We start from the raw sequence: 21,194 nt of genomic DNA on the forward strand, positions 1-21,194 counted from the left end.
ATTTATTTTTATTAATATTATGAAATTCCACTAAACATACCGCTGAAAAACTCTTTTTAAATTGAATTTTTGTCGAAGATTTTGCGCTTCAGATTTTCCTATACTTATATTTGACGTTTATACTAAAATATATATATATATATATATATATATATATATATATTGCATAAGTAAATTGGGAAATTATTAGTGACAGTAAAAAACTATACAATTTTATTATTCTATTAAAGTATTTTACATCAATCAGAGAGATCACTCAATGAGAGAAACTACCATCAGAAATAATCACTAGTGATTTTATCTCTAGCAATAAAATAATGTTGAACAACCAATAAATTATAGTCAAGTATATTAAATACATTGTGTGTTGCCGTCAAAAGTCAACATATTATGAATGATATGTATTTAATTTTGGAATAAATCTGTCTGTGATTTAATCGTACATTAATGTAAACTTTCAAGAGATTTTTCAAATAATCAATTCATATAATGATCTATTAAATGATCTATTTAGGATCATTTCAATACATAATGTATTAAATACAATATCTGTAAAGCATTCTAAACATTGCTCGTATTTGTACACTTCTCTATCTGTACTTTTTATCTTTCTCTTTGTTATCTGTGATATATCTGTAATTTTTCATATTTTGAGTTAGAGATTAGTAATTAAATTAACCATATGAACAAATATAGATTTGAAAATATAGGCATATGTACAAATTGTTTCTGATAAATCTGAATAAATATTTGTCTCAATTCGAGTTTAGAAACATTGATTTCTATAAAAAAAATGAATTTCAAAAAAATTATGTCTCATTTAGAGACGTGTCTCAAATTAATCATTAATTAAAAATGAACATAATAACGATAACATATTAATTTATTTTATCAAAGCATTAAAATTGTTGACATGTGCAAATATTTTATTATTCTTTTATTATTTTATTATATATCTAATTACGTCATATGTTTAATTACATATTATCGCAATTTTTCTTCTTTGTCAAAATACTTATCCCATGCGATTATCGTCATCGCTATTTATCTTATCTCTTCGAGAAAATTATGTCGCATTGTATAAACTGAAGATTTAATAGTAAAAAAGAACCGATGAGATTTCTCGTAACTATACAATGTTAAGTAATCGAATCAACAAGCACTAGGGGCTGCTTTCTCATTACGTTCAACCACATTTTGCATAACATTGTCGTGGCCGACGCGGGTCGATGACTCCGATGGTATTTATTTGGACACTAAGAAACGAAAATACTATCTCTTTCCTCTGCGAGACGAAAGACCTAAAGAAATAGAGTATTATCATTTAATAATAAATACGTATTAATAGAATATTAGTATTTATTAATAGAGTATTTAATAATAAATATTTATAATTATACATATAATTATTTATTATTAAATACAATTAATTATATTTAAAGTTAATTATAATTATAAAATTATTTTCTTGTAATTTATAATTCTAATTGTTTTAATTATTTGCATAATTTTATACTCAATATTTTTAATATGCTCTATATATATATATATATTCGTAAAAAAGTACACTTTATTCAATAATGTACTTTTAATCATGCGAATTGGAATAAATAGCGAACTATTTATCGTCGTAGATAATCAGTGATTACGACAGATCGGAGTCTTTAATGTCATGGTTCATTTGTCGCGCTGGAAAACCAAAAGCAATCTGGTTCACTGTCACGCGACTATATTATCAAGGGAAAGAAGAAATACCTTCCTGAAATCGCGAGAACTCGATTTAAATTACCAAGAAAACGACAGGGAAATACAATGTATGAGATAAGCTCGATAAGCTCGTGATATTTTTCATATGCACTAAAACGATAAGCAATGAGAAATTAAAGAAAGGAGGAAAATGAAATAATAAATGTAATATTTTATTATAAAATTTGAAATATTTAAAATGATAAATGTATGAGATTCAGAAATGAGAAAATAAGAAAATTAAGATTGATCGAATTATCGGCTTAAAATGTTGGAACATTACTTGGTGGGATCTGAAAGTGACTGAGAAACAATCATATTTATAATTGCTGCTCAGCTACCGTACTACGGTTGCTCTCTCTTTCTCTTTGTGTTGAATGACAAAACAGTAATTCTAACAAGACTTTTCCCTTTTTCTATTATCCATAGAAGTGATGATGTTGCCCTTAATTCTCTCGATCTTGCTTTCGACAAATTTTTATACGATCGTGCACATAATATATCCAGCGCACGCCGATCAATCACTCTACAGGGTGATCGATAGACGCATTCATCGGCTCGCTTCTCGTGCTAAAGCAAAAGGGAAAAATCGCGTGATCGATGGCAGCTAGAAGTATAATCCTTCGAAATGATATCTGAGGATGGGTGAATAAGAAAGATATATCTCGCTCGAGCAAACAGTCTCGCATAGAGAGGATAGATAGATAAGAGAGGAGATGGATAAATAATGCATTCGTGTGCCATAATCACGGCGCGTTTCTTCTTGCCTCTGAGAAAGGAACAGTAGGTCACCTGGTGTAACAGAAAATGCAGAGGAACCCGATATTTCTTGCCCGAGATTATAGACAAACGGCTGCCCTGACCTCCTCCAATTATACGATAATCAGTTCGCGTATGGTACGAGAGGTCAATTTTTTAAATATCGATACGGACTATAATAAGCAATTAAAATAATTATATATTTGTGAAAATAATGTTTATAATTAGAAAATCAAACGATATTAAATAAATAATATTTTTTATAATTAGAGAGTCAAACGATGTTATAAATAAATTGAAAAAATATGTATAGAATATAAATTTTAAATTGTGTATTAATTATCCGAGATATTAATAGTATATTAATAAACGTCGTATTTTAGAATAAAAATAAAGATATTTATTGATTAAATATACATAAGAAATTTTAGAAAAATTGCCGTAATTATAGATCTTATTATTTTGATCGTAAGGCACTCTTTATTAATATAAAAATAATATCGCATACAAAATTAAGCCTTCTCATATCTGTTAAAAAAATATAGAGTAGAAAAATATCGTGTAGGAAAAGTACAGAGCACAAAATTTTCATGCAGCGCGCAGGAATCCAAAACTTAGTTCTTTACTCAGCGTGATAGAACACATCCTCGATTAGCGTTTAATCTATCGCACCGCATATATCACGTCATATTACGTCAATACATCTAACCGACAAACTATTAAAATTTTTATCGGTACAAGATTTAATTAATTTGTATTTTTTAGCATATTATTCAGTCTTTGATATACTTTTTAAGAGAAATTTTTATAAAATATTTCTTTATATATAAAACTGATAAAGTTTTAAAAATAACAGAAAGTAGAATTGCAATATCTAATATGTATGATGACATTGACGTTGAAAAAATGTATAAAGGTATTTGCGTATAAATATGTATGGCAAACACGATAGTATAAACTGAAGATTCGTCTCGATGTGTAGGTGTGTGTGTGTGTACATGAAAGAAAAATATTACATCTTTAAAGAGACTTAATCATTCTAGCAAGGAGAGTTTCTACTTCCTATTCGCGTAAAACACGATTATGTCGCGGTATCTCGATAAATCACATATAAATGTTTAAATGCGAGGGTTGCTCGCTTAATCGGTATGTAATTTATTAAGCATGCTTTATTATCGTTCATTCTTCTCTCGTGCGTACTTTGCACAGTTATTTATAGTATAGATAACTTTTGATAAAAAAGATTAATACAACGAATGGACGACTAAATGCGCGCTCTAGACACTCAATCTACAATTTTTAATGTTTGCGTATTAAAAATTATAGTCTATTTAGTTTGTCGAATAATCATTAAACGTAATTAAGGATGCTTTGTATGTACAATCCCAGCAAAAAGTAGCTGAAAATCAATATTGAATATATCCACTTTTCGTGTATTTTGAGTATGAGAAATTGCGTGGAATATTACAATTTGATCTTAAGACTACAGTGCAGAGATGTATTTTTTAATATTTATTGCGTTTTTACTGAAATATTTCGAATTTTGAATTAATCGAAATGATTAACTTTTGGCAGAGAATTTCGCCTTGTGACAGATACATGATTAACTTTATTGAATTATATTTAATATCTTTTTAACCAGTTAATACTTGTATAATATTATTTGGCTAAATATTTCCTCTGTATCTAAACTTTTGCAAATTTTCAACAAATTCTGAATATTATTTCCATGTTTTTGTCATTTGTCGTAGTTATACGTTTCCCATAAAAACACATATTAATTCGGTGCAAATTAAAATCCTTATAACTCGTGAACGCTCTAATGAATCGATTTAAAAATTGTACTGAAGATTCTAGACATATGTAAGGACATTCTGTACAATTTTCATTAAATTCTCAATATTTTGAAAATAGGTACAAAACATCCTTAAAATTGATATCATAGAGAGAATGTCTCGCACAGTGTTTAGTTTATCGTCCTGTAGTCAATTGATTTTCTCTGCTCAAGAATTCGATGAGATGCCATATCTCTTATAAACTTTTTAAATTATCGTTAAAGAATGCGCATAAATCGTGTTTAGTTCGGACCATGAACATTTATCACAATGTAAAGATTTATATTTAATACAACCGCATTGGCATGTCCCGGTACATTATCTACAACTTAAGTACAATACGCGCAATCTTCCTCGGGCCATCCCATAGAATACGCGAGAGAACAAGGCTGCATCGCATCGGGCGGGAATATGTCAGGGCCTCGTGAGAAAATCCGTCCTCATTGTTAATCGCAGCACCGGATCTGCAGACAGGTTGCGCATCTTTCCGCCGATCATGCAAAGAGAGACAATACGCGTCGTTTTCCCTTTCTTCTTTTCCCTCTTTCCCTCTTTCTCTCTTCCTTCTCGCACACTCCATCCGCTTTCTTGAGGCTAAACAATCATTCCGCAATTTCCTCTGTTGCGTGATCATCGGATCGGAGACTGATTGACAAAAATTTCCGATTGTTGCACCCTGCAAGTTGTGTTATTGCAATTATCCGGACGATTAGAACGTATGACATTTCGACGATCGTACGAGAGATAATTTGCGAATAGGATGCGTCTGGACTGTTTTCCAACATTTCTCGCGCTGAAATCATACGCTAAAATGATCATTCGCAAAATTCTTTCTCATTGTACGATTTTTAATATTAAATGCTAGCTGCCTGAATGTTATCTCGTATTGATCCAAGGACTATCTTTGGAGTACTCGCGTCCCAGATGCACAAGATACTATCCGAGACTTCTGTCGCAACTTATTTTAATAAAAAAAAATTAACATTTATAATCTACAATCTGAAATATCATTAAACTTGATGGGATTGATAATACGCTATTGTGATTAATAACGCAAAACGAATTGATACAATCATATTAGATAAATGAAATACGAGATTGAATATCTATATTTAACGCTGAATGAGCAACGCGAACAGGGAGCTAAATCTTTACTAACGATCGCGTTTAGCCGTCAAAGGGATGTCTCTATTCGATTCATCACGAGCATACCACAGTAGCAAATTCGTAGCAAAAACCGAAGGTTACGTTCTGAAAATGGACCAGAAATGGAAAAGAAAAGGTTCTTTAATAGAGTAGTAAAAGAGGTAATCCATCTTCTCTCCGGAGCCTTAATAAACCAGGCTTGATGTGATAATTACATGAGGCCACGCGTTTAATTGCTCGGCACGCTAAGCGATTTCGTCCAATGTAAGAATTAATTGTCTAATGCGTGGGATTGTGGGTAAAACCTGAAAAGAAAAACACATTAAACAACTACTACTAGGAAACACAATTGAAAACACAACTAGGAAGTACGTTATAATGCATCAAGAGATGCATTGTAATTTGTATAAGAATGTGAACATGTTGTTGTAATTGATTTAACACGCATATTTATGCAAAATTTCTATGTAATATTTTTTATAATATTAATAAAAATTTTTGTAACGAAAAAGCTATATATCAACATGATGAATGCAAGATATGATAAGGAATAATACTGATGCAAAAAAACGAAAATCGAACAAAATTATTAAATCATATCTGAATAAAACAAGACATGCGTGTTTTAACTAATAAAATAACTTAAATTTGGAAAGAACATCTCTCTCTCTTTCAGGCGTTTAAAAAACTTTTTGATGTGAGAATGATTTTCCATAATATCATATGACATTTAATATTATATTATACATATATATTAACATCTTGACTTTTCCTGTATTGCAACTTTTTCTCCTTTAAATGAGTAACGTGCAATATTAGATAATAATTCTGCCACAACGTTAAATTGTTTTCATAGAAATCGCTCAAGGAAAAATTTAATTTGCAACACGCCACACATCTCATTCGCAAATCATGAACAGAGCCAAAGAAAATTTAGTCGTAACGAGATTTTACTAGATTGTATTATGCGCACAAACATTAAGGCAGGAAATCGATAATTGTGGAGAAGAAAAATTACGTCTGATTCACTACACGAAATTACAGCATTCAGAATTTCGCTCGTTGTACATCCATGTTTAATTATTCGAGGATTCATGATTTATTGACTATGTATATACTGATTTATTCATCTATTCAAATCCAATCCTCGATTTTTTAGCTTTTTCAGTCACAATCGACTGTCTTGATGATGACAAAGATGTTTCTTCAAGTTTTGTAGTCATTCGAAATAAAATGTGTCATTTTGTTTAACGCGAAAAGAAAATTAATGCTGTACTATTAATAGCGCGAAAATTACGATTACTACATGGGAAGAGAAACATTTCGTATAAGATCTAAAATGAGCTTTATATTCAGCAAAATTATTGTAACCTGACGATTACTGATTAATATGATAAAATTTTGATAAAAAATATTTTATATTATTAAGAAATGTTTTGTCAAAATATATAATATTTTTTTTCTTCGTTGTTTTTATATCCTTTAATCAAAACATATTTTCATTGCAGAAAATATTTATACTGTTTGTTTTCAGTTTTAAAGTATTTTTATTGGAAACTGTACTTGTGTTATTTTTTTTTGACTAATTTTTTGATTAAATTCAAACCTTTTCTTTATTTTTTATGTATTATTTTTATTATAAAATTGTCAAATTTTTCAAACGCAAGATTCCGTAAGATTTCTTCTCTAACTCTGTTATCTCAATCCGGCTTTTTAGTACCGATGAATGGATATAGGCTAATTATCGGATTCTCTTGATATTTCTTGTTCCATTTTGCAATAGAAGAGGTTGTTCAAACTAAATAGATGCGGTAGCGGAATGGGAGTAATTGGAATTCTTTCGTTTAGAGGTAGCAAAATGCACCCGGCTATTCCTCGTGAATACTCGACGATGCGACTCGACCCAGATCTCTCTGTGGGAAATGAGAGGAAAAAAATGCAAGACGGTGCACACTCCGACAGTACCAGTCAAGTAAAATGTAATCGAGAGATATAAAGTACGTACTGAAAAAGATCCAATCTTTCTTACGCAAATGTGTTTACTGTAACGCGGAAATTGAATATGCAATTAAAATTTAACGAGTGCAAATTATATTGTCAGAATATGTCAGAATATGTTTGCGAGATCTAATATCGACTCGCGGAACAAATACTGGACAATTACACTGGAAATCTTTACGCGAGAAATATAGATATTTATTATTCAAACGAGAGATTGTTATCACAATCCGATCATCGAGACCTTCCGGGAGACCTTTCTCGAAACCTTGAAGAGACTTTACTTGCTGTATATATCCTCGCTTTATTACTTTCTTCGTCAGAAAAGAGGTTCGAGAAGATGTGATCTTTTCCTTGACTTTCGCCTTTGATTCATGGCACGCTTTTTGTGGAGCAACTATCTATCGTCGACATAGCCTTGATCCATCTTGCTGGATATATCTCCATTCTCGAGTACATCTAATATTATTTGGAGAATAAAACGGTGACCATCATTGATAAAATACCGCATTTTAGATAGAAAGATGATATTTACAATTTAATATCGCAATCACACACTTTTATCAAATATTTCTTATAATAATGTCATAGATTTTTAGAGAAAAAGAAAAAGATACTAAAATAATACACTGAGATATAAAAAAAAAATATCACACCCAAGTACATAAAATGCGAAGGAATTTTGCGGTAAATAATTAGAGAATAATCGAAATTTTATATTAAATTATGCAAGCTATTATAAAAATATTTTTATATAAAAATTGTCCTCTCTCTTATATTTCTATCTATATACTTAAAAATTCATCTCTCGATATTATTACCTTATACATAAAACGAATGAAATATCGCGACTCGATGTACCTTTATTGAATAAATCGATAAAAACCTCTCTTAAAAATGAGACATAAATTATTCGGGAATTCTCGTCTCTTTTGCACTATTGCCGATCGTTTCTTTTTCTTCGTACATTTTTCGTTTTGCCTTTTACAGAACCGTCACATACATGTATCACAAAGGATACTTCTGCAGATGACCTTTCGAAATAATCTCTCTCTTCACATAAATAAAAAAAATATTACATTAAGAAAAATCTTTCCTTTAAAAAGTTATTGACATATTATTATTTGTTTTAAATTTTTACGATTACAAGTAACAATATTTATCAGAACATCTGTATTAGTTTGTATTTAATTGTTATTTAAATAATAAAAGTATATTCATTAAGTAATTATACATGTATCTTTTATAAGAATTTTATAAACTCCATATTTTGGATTTGCTTCATTATCAATAATTTTAATTGATATATAGTAAAGATAGAATCTAATAGTATAGAATCGTTTTTTTCCCAATTATCACAAGCGTACTCATGGAAATCGTGCTGCAGGGATTGATAAATACATTTTGCTTTTAATTTATTGTTCTACGTTTAAAAGATATTTTAATGTCAACTAATAAAAGGTGATGAAAACATATCTTCGTAATTTGATATTTGTAATCGAGTAAGCTACTGTTGGAGAGGCAAAATGCTTATACGATGATTAAACTGAAATACTTGTAAAATGCAAATAATTCGTTTATGAACATCAATTTGGTAATGCCATAAAGAAGAGATGCACCGCCGTCTTTTGAAAATATATCATCAGTTTGCGTGTATGGTCTCTATGATAAATTTTATTTACAATCATGTCCATCTAGCATGTCATGTCAGATTACATCACGTCAGATCACGCTATGTGAAATATCAGATGTTTTAAAAAAAAAGGTCGAGAACTCTCCGGAACAAAACAATTGTCATTCTCATGCGATGTCGCCAATGCTGCGCAAATATTCTTAATAGTATCAGAAATCTTTTACAACAAAACAATAATGATTCTTTCACTATTTCCTTTATTATACGTTAAGTTTGTTATTTATAATATGTATATAATTAAATATATTTTATCTTACATTTTAGTACATTATTATAATATAATGTGCGTTAAAAAAGAATGAAAAATAATATTTTTAAAAATATGATGATTTTATATGATTTATACAAAAAAAAATATATGTTTGCGTTCGAAATTTTGTCGGACCAGTATAATAACTCGGGAAAAACAGTTTATATCTAATTATATATAATTATGTATAATAAAATCTATTTTATCATTTATATGTTTTTATAACTCAAGATTTATAACTTCATATCGAATTCTGCAGAATTATATTAGATTTTCTTTTTCGAATATTATGCCAAATACTTTTGCACAATTCGACATAGAGTTATAAATATTTTGTTATAATGATATAATAGAGTAATAGATTATAGATCATTATAATTATATACAATTCGATATAATTATATTACATAATTATATTATATATAATTAGATATAATTATATATAATTATATATAATTAGATATAAACTTTTTTTTTTGGGAACGTCAAACACATGATTTTTTTCGAAGTAAATAAAAAAGATACTCAAAAAAATCATCCATTTACGTCGATAAAATACGCGCATATATATGCGCGCGTATCAATACAAATAATTACAAGTACACTTCTTTTCCTACAGTCGTTTTCTAAATATGATACTTTAGACATTTATCTGGACTCCAATAATGGTGTCTTATCAGATATGTCAATCAGAGTTGTCATCCGATTTTTTAATCTGTACCATAGTAAAAATGTTCTTCAATTGTCGCCTCTTTCCAGTTTTCGCATCTTAATTTAGGATTCATCGGGCTGCCTACTGGACAATTAAATGCTTCAGAGAAAGCTTCTATATTAGACAAAATGCTGGTTATTAGTTCTTTAGCACTGTTGCTATAAATAACATTATTAACTTCGTCGTAAGGATTCATTGCCCCACATGTTAGCTGCAAAGTAAATAAATTAAAATAAATTTAATTATAAATTTATATAATTATAAAAAGAAATTTTTAAACATATCTTCTTTTTCAATATACAAATTTTGTTTAAAAAGGAGTTTTTAAATGTGCGTCTATAAATCTATTATACAAATATATCAGCACTTAGACATATTTTCAACCTACCTCTGTATCATGAATAAAAAACAATTGTTCTTGGTTTATACTTGTCATTAATAATTTTGATAGGTTAACAGTTTCCATTGTGACTTTGTAATTTCGGTAGTCACTTAGTAATTTTGGTAAATTAAATAAATTTTGCTTTTTTCTTTGGAATGCTGCGAAAGCAATTTGTGTGCCAATGAAATATGCAATGGTTTCATTCTTAATAAAATTTGTATACATCTGAAATAAATTTTAATGAAAACTTTAATAGCGTGAATTTATAGAACTTGTTAAATATAAAATTCTAAAAGCTAATCACTGTTATATACTGCGCATAACATGTTATAGCTTGTATATAACTTGTATATGTTTTGATTCTTAATTTCCACTTGAAAAGGAATATGTAAGAAAATGTTTCTCAATAGACAATTTTTTATTTTAAATTAATATATTGTAATAATGTACATACTTGAATATATTCTAATGTACATACTTGAATATATATTGTAATAATGTACATACTTGAATATATTCTGGATTCTTGTTCGTTTTATTCAGCATAATATTATGGTAATGTTCAAGTGATCTCAAGATACATTGCGATCTTCTTTCATAAGCTTGTCTAATTCCGGTATTCAATTTTAAATTCCCATATTCATCCAAATATGACCCTATAAGATTCATAAAATAAAAAGAGATAAACGTTGAAAATTTATTGAAACTCACCAATATTTAAATGTATATAATGACCCATCAAATATCCAATAATCGAACCTATTCTAGCGTAATTAGTGACGCTGAAAGACAAATTATAATTTCAAGTCGTAAAATAATAGATTTCTTTTACATTAACAGTAAATAACATTTTAGTTTATGCACTTACACTGATTCGTAAGGTTTAAAATGCGGAAGTTTCATTGTAGCAGCAGGTATATCTGAAAGTATTATAATTACGATACATATACTGATTTTATGTAACATAATGTTTTATTATTATTTCATACAATATTAAGGATTATATTTTATTATTTAAATATCATATTATTTTAATTTTGTCTTGTATTGCATGTCGAATTTTATGTAATTTAAATATTTTATTTTATTTAATGTAAACTCACTTATGATATTAGACTTCTGATCATAAATGGGCTTGTCCGATAAAAAATCAAATGACCATCTATAAGTATAATATAGTATTTTATACATGAATTGAACATATGTTTAGTTAAAACTAAATAATGTTTAGTAATACAAAAAATAAACCTGTGTAAACTCTTATCTCCATGCTTAGATTCACGAAAGCTTCTCTGTTTTACTATATTGCGATATTTTATAGTAGTCAACACATTTTCGAAATAATTGTCATCGATTTCCAACTAGAAGAAATTTGGTTATTTACATTTAACATTATTTAACATTGTATAACAAACAAATTAGCTTTATATATAATTGATAAGTTGAGTCCTACCTCTTTATATATTTCGGTGAGTGCTGTCTGATTATCGTACCATTTTTCAAAATAATCTATGTTTAGTGATATATCGTAAATTTTTCGTGTCATATAATTTTTCGTCAACTTATTTAACCATTTTGAGGATTGTATGTAATCCATCATCTCTTCTTTTATATCATTAAATATGTCTGATACCTTAAACAAAGAGATTAACAAAAATAAATTTTTCCAAAAACCTATTTTTTCTTATTTTCAATAAACACTTTTAGAAAAAAGAGATTTATTTGTAAAAATTTACATCTTGTATTTTATCTGCTGAAATAGATGTCTTTATATAAAGAAAAGACAAGGCATCTTTTATCTGAAATTCCTTAATACAGTTTAACCACCTGCAATGTTAAAAAAGTATACTTTATTACAACATTTCGTCTAAAAAATCCAAAATTACATTCTTTTTAACATTATCAACTCACCTTCGTCGTTCCTCAACATTTATCGTATCGTAATTTTTAATGTCATCAGTGTTATGTAAAAAATATTGCTTCAATTGAATATCTCTCATTTGTTTATTCAACTTACCCAAAAATGTATTCATAACATGCCACTGTAAATAATTCACTGTGGAAAAATAATTAAGCATAAATTTTTATTTCTCTGATTGAAATATTATTTAAAATTACATTACCGATTACATGTTGCGGTGTGGCACCTAGCAAGTATACCAATTCGTGCAAAATTTCTTTATTAAACACGAGAACAGTTTCCGAAGCGTTTATAGTTATGCCAAGAGACTTAGAAACAATTTGTATTTTATCCAACCAATTAATCTGAAATGATATCGATAGATTCGTGTCTAAATATAAACATCAATAAATAGAAATGTGATTACATAATTTTGTTAAATAATGATATTGAGATGAAATAATAATAATGAGAAAATGTTTAAATTATTTAAAGTAATTTTTGCAAAAATGATATTTATATTAATATTACCTTCTGTGTAGCTTGTGAAACTCCCACAAGATCGTAAAATTCTTGTAATTCTGCGATTGTCATTTTATTTCCATCTGCACGGATTTTCTTTTTATATCCAATCTATGGAAATTAGTTAGATTTATTCGAGGTTCTTACCACATATTATATATTGAAAAGTCTATTATCTTACAATGTTAGAGTGAATATTTACATTTTTAAGATTTGTTTCGAATGAATTTAATTCTACTATATCTTTGCGTAGTGTCTTGAATGAAATTTGAATTCCTTTGTCTTTTGCGAAAGCTTCTACTACCTTCATTAGGGTCTTCAATTTAATGAACTGCGTTTGTTCTCTATCACTCTTTAATTTGTTATCAAGAGGATTGTGAAGAGTGGGATGTATCTGTAATCATATTAAATATTGTACTTGTTATCGTTTTATTCTTCAACGTATACCATGTTATATGTAGCAAATCTTATAATCTTGCCGTTGTAATTAAAAGCTTATAAGTATTACGATACACACATATCCATATACGCACACAAAAACATATAAGTACATATATAACGTAAATAACAATATATATATATATATACCATAAATATACCAGAATTTTCATTATCATTTAAATATGATATATCGAAAAGAATGAAAAAGTTGTACAATTGAAAATAATCATTGTCCATCTTTTGCCAAGTGTAATTTTGCGCATACCACTCTTTTTCAGACATTATAATTGGCCATCCTCCCGTTGCATTCAACATTCGTTGCATAGGTTTCAAACCTCTCTCTTCAAGAACATCTGCAATGCAATTGATGCAAAAGAAGGAATCTTTTAAATTGTTTAGCATTAATATTATAGAGTTAGAAATATTGAAATTATAGGGCGAATATTAATAATAAGAAAGAATAATCTAAAAAATAAAAAAAATAAAAATAGTATAAGTAATGATAATAATAATAATAATAATATAAGTTTGTACCTTCGTTCATGCATGAGCGATAATATCGTTTGGCCATTTTTATGAATGGCAAATTATCATATTTATTTTCATTTTCCAACAGTCCTACAAAAAAGAATCTTGTAAAATTATAGTACTATTTTCTTTACCATTTTAAATTTTCAGGACGATTGCAATACTGCTAAGATACTTTTCAGAATATCTTTGTAGCAAGATTTTTATTACATATTATTTCACATAGCAGAGAGATACAAGTACGTACGTTTCACTTCATAATAGACCTCAAACTGATGATAGTTTGCGGTAGACCAATAGGATTTAAATCTGCCAACGGCGCTATCCCAAGTATCGCATATGTATTCGTAAAAATTAGTGCAAGGATTATTACTATCTCTATTAATTTTTTTAAGTTCTTCTAGTATCTTCGAGATATAATCTAAATGTATAAGAAATGGAATAATACTAATTAAAATTTACATCTCTCTCTCTCTCTCTCTCTCTCTCTCTCTCTCTCTCTCTCTATATATATATATATATATATATATATATATATATATTGTTTTTTATATTTGGTTGTAATTATATATTATAAATAAAAAAGTTTAAATTTGGAACTAATTAAACAAAATACGCATAATAACGGCAAAAATACGTATAAAATATATAAATAAAAGATAAACCTCTAATAGAAATATTAAAAAATAAATGGTTTGTGTATTACAAAACTCCATCATGATTATTATTAGATTATAAATAATTTTCTAAAATGCTTTTATGTTAATTGATGCAATATCTCATTAATCTATCCTATCTTTAAACTGTTTCAAATGCGAAGAAATATTCAATTGCGATTCAAATTTTCTCATCGTATGCGATATATAATTATAATAATGTATATTATAAGTGAATCATAATAGATTGATATTATGATCTTATTTATATTATGTTAATATTTGTTAACTTACCAAAATCATTATAATTTGAAATGCATTCCTCACAAAATTCATTACCTTTGTATGTTTCATTGATAGTATAATTCATAAGGCATTTTTGACATGGTACATACATGTATATATGGCCATTAATGCCAAACACCATTATGATAATTATACTGAAATATCTGCAAAAAATCGTGATTCATTTATGAATGTTCATCGAATGATGTAAAGGAACGATGCATATGCTATTTTTGCAAAAGTTGTTGGCATTCGAATCTTGCGTTTGTTATCGATGGCGTTGCCATCGATAAGTTTAAATATTAAAATATAATCATTTGTGTACATGACATGCCATATATTTTGAATATTATAGAATAGTCTGGAAATGCGAGAATCAAATCAACAATCAGCCGTTAAAATTGCCCAAATGGGAAAACATAATCTCAAAAGTTTCAAGAGTATTTTATAGTAATGAAAAACAAAATGTCTTAATTTATTATCGTTATTCTTTTATTATAAAACTAGAAACTCGCATATAAGACATTATTTATTATGCAAACTCTTTGTTATTCATTACTTATCGCATATGTAATTATGTAAATCTAACATGTATATGGATATAATTAAGCTTTGATTTAATAAACATAATATATGATTTGCCAGTAAAAAATAATGTTAAAAGAAAATATGACTTACAGTAATGAAAAGCGAGACATTTTTTCCAAGAGATACTAAGGGATTATTATTAGATATAATACAATAATCGCTTAGTAGGTAATAAGATATTTTTTTACATTCGATAAAATTCACTCTTGAAATTCAAATAGCTGACACTCAACTGACAATTAATAACGATCTGCGAACTGCGAATATATATGCTTTGGCCCGTACTTTGTTGAAAGGTCATATTTAAGCAACAAGTATTATATATGTTTATTTTCCAAGAAAATAACATCAATACAGTGACAATAAATCATTGCAAAGTCAAAATAAACAATGATATTCTAAATTAAATAGCTGATGTAATATAATGATGGTTTAGTTAAATAATATAAGTTTAGTTAAATTATATATAAAATTTTTTTCCCTAAAGTTGTTCATTTTTGAGCTTTAAAATTAATAACGTATTCTTGCAACATTAGTTCAATTTTGTAATCTAAGAAGACAATATTTTAATCAAATTTCACTAAAGATTGAAAATTACATAGTATTTATAACATATATTGACTGTAGTTCTCCATATGTTCAATTAAAATTAAATGATTATGAATATCTCAATATCTGTCACTTATTTACTCAAATATTTCGTAAATCGTTTCACAAATTTCTATTGGATTGAAATAATTCACTGGAAATAAATTAAGAAATTCTTATTTTTTTATAACGAGAAATTCTTATTTTTATTATAACGAGAAATTCTTATTTCATATTATGTTATATGATATGGGAAGGATCTAACAAATGCGTCAATTCAAAAAAGAAGATCCTTATTGCACACCAGCATAAATTTCGAATTATCTATGCTTATATTAAGATCCTTGAATACAGACTTTTCTGACTTTTACAGATATTTTAATATATTTCTTAATATTTTACAGGCATAAGCGAAATAATGGCTGGTCTTCCATCATATGATTACAATCTCTTCGTTAACAGGGACCGTCGTGCTTGTAAACAATATCTGCAAAAATAGGATTCCTTGTTATTCGATTAAAAATTCAATTGTCTTTCGATCGAAAAACGCTTTTGTCTTAATATAACGAATAATTTTCTCTTGTATTCTTTACAACTTTATTCGTTACTTTTCAATACTCGAGTAAACGCGAAATATAATCTTGATTGCGTCGAGATCGAGTCATGAATATCGTGACTTTTCTACTACGTAATTTCGAGTCACTGAATAGAATTTACCCGTAAAATTTTTCCGGTATCTTAATATGCGCGCAGAAAAAAAGAGCCGCGAAATATTATCTCGCCATCATAGTAAGACATGAAAATTACTTTAAGATTACGCTTTTCCTGTTGCGATGAAAATCCATAATATCTTCGTCGAGGCAAAAATTGAAACTCCCACCGAATGAAACATATATTTTATGCTACGTATACAAGTTAAAAGGAAGAACTCGAAATGAAAATGCAGTTGCTGAATGCGAGTAAGAAATTTTCTGTAAAATTTGCAGATATGCTGATTTACAAGTCTCACCTTCTGCCGGGGAGCGCAATTTGGCGCACCAGAGAGCCTCTGGACTTATGTAGGCCTTGCCGTTGGTGCCGCACACCGGTTGTCTGTGATCTTCTTCCGGGATCGATCCGCAAGGATGATCGTCCGGCCCAGAGCACGGACCATGATGCTTCAAGAACAGATCTGCGGTAGAAAGAGATACGTAAGTATATCATTGCCCTCGTATAATAATGAAAAATGGATATCGCGAAAGACGAAAAATTTTGAAAAATAATAATTGTCGTATGGAGCGATGATTCTTTCTAAATTTGATACATGAAGAAATTTTTATTGCTTTATCAAAGATTTTATTTTAAGATTTATATATAATGTTTATCTAGACTTTTTCCATGTATATTTTTTAAATTTAATTGAGATCGTAAGTGAAAATAAATAGAATTTACATACAAAATGATACAATGTATTTAACAATTAGCTGTTATGATTAATGATTTTGTGAAACGACTATTCGTCCGGTATCATATCTCGCGATGCGAGACTTACATTTGTCGTGACGTGTCTGGCATTGCAAATGATGTATACTCTGGTATGTGTGACCGTCGTTCCCGCAAACCTCATCATCCGCGGTAAAAGCTTCGTTCACATACTCGCCATTTGGCAAAATCGTCGTGTTTGTGTGCGCTTCTATGCAGGAATCGTGGCTATGCGTGTCGCACTCTCCGTTGGAAATTACTTTTAGATCTGAATTATAAAATACAAGAAATATACTCATTCACATACAGCATCTTTGTCAAGAGAAAGCTCCCTTATATTTAAATATTTGATGATCTTGATTAAAACCACAAAGATGAAAATTCTTTTGAAATCTATTTAAATTAAATTCGAGAAATTATATTTCTAGACTGCAATTAAATTAATTTATTATTAATTTATTATTAAATTTGCATTTACAAATTAAAATTGTATCACTATTTGAATATCTTTGTTTTTCGACAAAACTGATTTGAAAGATTGATTCGTCGATAAAATATATAAATTATTTTGTTAATTATGAATTATTACGTACGTGAATGATGGCAGAGAAACAGGAAAGGATTTGAATAAGTAACGCCATCCGATGCGCAAACCGGATTCCATTCATATCTCACTTTCGCGATGTCACAAACCGCTGCACCGTAAAGCTGGTGAACGAATTCCACGCGACAACCGCCGTCGTGAATAATTTGCAATTCTAGAGAAATCAAATATATCCTAAGATGCGCTGATTTAAAATCTAAGCATGTATATGCGATGCGCAATATTTCTCAATGATTCATAGTAATTTAACAAATAAGTAGTTGTCGCTTCTCTTACGATTTAAAATTTTTAATATTAGTCTTAATTTTTCAAGTTGAATTTTAATATTAATTACCATTCTTTCTTAATTTTTATGTTTTAAAAATATATATTTTTTATTCTTATTTATATATTTTCTCATTTATTTATATTTATTTTATATTTTAATTCCTTACTGTTGGGACAATAATTTTGTACATGATAAACCTCGAATGATCTCGTAATACTTTGTTAATATAAATTAATAAATATTAATAAATGAATTATATAAATATTAATAATATAAATTTTGCATCGCTGTCATAACAACAATAAAATCTCGATTCCGATGCATAAACGCTAAACGCGAAAAGATAACCGTGTTATTCCAGCGAAACATTCAATTTAGAGCGAGCCTTTCCAAATTAATTCGACATAATTGGCACGTCACACGAAGCATAAGAGAACGCGCAGGAGTTTAAACGATATTCCCATCTATTTACTGGCGTAATTAGGCGAATCGTAACTAAATGCTTTCGCGTAACTTTCATCGTAATCCCTTACCAGGGTTATATCGTTGCAAGCATTTGAGTTGTGCCGCGTTCTGATACGTGAGCCCATTATTAGCGCAAACCGGATTCACCTCGTAATGTTCGGTGCCCTCTCTGTAACAATGATCATTCTGTCGGCAGTCTGCCATAGACACGGCTATCAAGTCTGAAACGAGGTCAAAGTTTCAGTAGCCGAAATGAAAGCTTCTTCGCTTGCGACGAAGACAAATCAATATTAATGCGCTCATTAATCTTATCGGATCCAAAAATTTAGATATACTCAAATTGTCTACATTGAAAACAGTCTACATTGGAGACAACTTTTGAAAAATTATGACTTTTCTCTTATTAAATATAAAAACTTTAATAAATATAACATTTTAAAAGTATTATTTGATATACATTTTAAAATTTTTTAAAAGCATATAAACACACATATACTTCGACACACAGAGAATATAAAGGTACCTGTAAATATAAAGATAAAGGTAAAGAATGTTACCTTTCGATTGTTTGTGGCGAACGCATAGAAGCGATTGCATATTCGTGTAAATTTTATGATCTGAACCGCAAACTGGCTCATAATGTAGATCAACACTACAATATTTCTCGTTTTCCAAGCATGGACCAGAATGCAACGTAGCGACTACAAAATATTTTAATTAAAAACATTTTAGATTAATTTTACGCTAAAATTATTCTTTTGCCTTCGCATAAGAGAGAGAATTTTTTTATAAAATTTAAAACATATATTCCTAAAATACGTATACTTTTATATTAGAATATCTTGTTTAAAATGTATTAGCTTAATAATATATAAATATTTTATATATTATTAAACTTATATATTACGCATTATGACATATCGTCGCCAATTTTCGTTAATTATAAAATAAAGGATTAACTTACCAATATCCTGGCTGTGATGATTTTTGCAGTCTAAGTATAAACCATTGGCATATGTGACGCCATTGTCACCACATATCGGACCACCATAGATATCCGGATTATCGAAAATCGAACAATTTTGATACAGAGCCACCTTATCTTTCAAGCTAAGCCCAAGTTCCTCTTCGATGCACATCCCGATTCCTATAGAAATTAGAGACGTTTCGTATCTTTCTCTGCTATAATTTTTACAGAGATTATTTTTTATTTTTTTACAGATTATTCTAATTGTTAAATTATGTATATATCTGTATTTTGTGTCAAATAAAATTAAAGTCGAATATTAACAACTTGAGCTGACCTAAGAGAAGAAGGACGTAATGCGCAACGGAAGACGACATTGTTGCATTTCCAGCTTCGAATGCAGTTCCAACTTGCGGAAAAATCTCGTGTCCGACTGCGTCCGATCGCTCAATTCCGCTCTTTTTTCCTCTCAGATTAAGTATTGTTATGCATTCCTCTTGTCGCGATAGCCAGAGAAATTTCGTATATCGCATACGTGTCACTAGCAAGCAAGATCAATCGTAATTATGCGTCATTATTGATCTCTCGCTAATTTTTGTTGTCGGAAGAATTTAAACGTGACCCATCGTGGAAAAGTTTTGGAGGACGCGTGAAATTACAAATAAACGTTTTATGTAGTGCATTTTCTTATCGAACAATTAGTCAGCGTTGATTCTAATAATATGACATGTATTGGCAAGAAGAATTGGGTGGCCTCGATAATAAATTCGTCGTCTACTGTAATAATTTATTAATGTATTAATATATTATATATATTTATTAATTTATTAATATATTAATATATATTATTTTATTATATAATATATTTATTAATATATTAATTTATTATATAATATATTTATTAATTTATTATAGCGATATGTGAAATCATCGTAATGATAAAACAATTTATTTTGTCACTTTTTAAATTAAAAAACCCTCACGCTTGAGGGCCGCGAAAAGAGCGTGGATAATTATTACGGTGGAACCATATCTAATATCGGGAGCTGATGGTAGATATGTCAAGATATAGGATTCAAAACAAGATTTGCGTACAGACCTTGGAGGGGTTCACATAAAATATTTCGGCTGTGTGTTTCCTATCGATTGTTTTCATTGCTTCAGAAGACGGTATCGTCAGAACATGGCATGCTGAAACGTACGTAAATTAGAGTCGTCTCTCTTCCGTTTTATTTTATAAACGAAAATGAGAAGAAAAAAAGGAATAATTTAAAATGTAAATAAATAGGCGCGAATAATCCGAATGACGAAGGATAATAAATATTCTCTGACAAGAAACGTGTAAAAATATTATTTTTATTTTTATTATTTGAAAATCAAAAAGAAAATGGCATAAGAGC

General features: G+C 28.7%; 2 protein-coding genes across 2 annotated transcripts; both read right to left on the bottom strand.

Annotated features, from left to right (window-relative positions):
- Nucleotides 1–9,911: 9,911 nt before the first annotated feature.
- LOC105251505 (membrane metallo-endopeptidase-like 1) lies at nucleotides 9,912–14,898 on the bottom strand. Its single transcript, XM_020027602.2, has 17 exons — nucleotides 14,863–14,898; nucleotides 14,160–14,333; nucleotides 13,919–14,002; nucleotides 13,532–13,737; nucleotides 13,146–13,337; nucleotides 12,953–13,054; nucleotides 12,645–12,786; nucleotides 12,433–12,577; nucleotides 12,258–12,348; nucleotides 11,975–12,154; nucleotides 11,770–11,882; nucleotides 11,625–11,683; nucleotides 11,390–11,441; nucleotides 11,233–11,303; nucleotides 11,029–11,177; nucleotides 10,528–10,746; nucleotides 9,912–10,350 (listed from the first exon to the last, which is right to left on the bottom strand). The coding sequence occupies exons 3-17, from the start codon at nucleotides 13,953–13,955 to the stop codon at nucleotides 10,138–10,140; spliced, it is 1,971 nt and encodes a 656-aa protein (XP_019883161.2). The 5' UTR covers nucleotides 13,956–14,002; nucleotides 14,160–14,333; nucleotides 14,863–14,898; the 3' UTR covers nucleotides 9,912–10,137.
- A 1,410-nt stretch (nucleotides 14,899–16,308) lies between these two features.
- LOC105251504 (serine protease inhibitor dipetalogastin-like) lies at nucleotides 16,309–20,339 on the bottom strand. The gene is made up of 8 exons (XM_011258360.3): nucleotides 20,132–20,339; nucleotides 19,792–19,974; nucleotides 19,385–19,528; nucleotides 18,896–19,048; nucleotides 18,084–18,248; nucleotides 17,561–17,758; nucleotides 17,039–17,200; nucleotides 16,309–16,516 (listed from the first exon to the last, which is right to left on the bottom strand). The coding sequence occupies exons 1-8, from the start codon at nucleotides 20,325–20,327 to the stop codon at nucleotides 16,485–16,487; spliced, it is 1,233 nt and encodes a 410-aa protein (XP_011256662.2). The 5' UTR covers nucleotides 20,328–20,339; the 3' UTR covers nucleotides 16,309–16,484.
- Between the last annotated feature and the right edge of the window lie 855 nt (nucleotides 20,340–21,194).

Source organism: Camponotus floridanus, unplaced genomic scaffold (assembly GCF_003227725.1).
Source record: "Camponotus floridanus strain SB8 unplaced genomic scaffold, Cflo_v7.5 scaffold37, whole genome shotgun sequence".
Classification (NCBI taxonomy): domain Eukaryota; kingdom Metazoa; phylum Arthropoda; class Insecta; order Hymenoptera; family Formicidae; genus Camponotus; species Camponotus floridanus.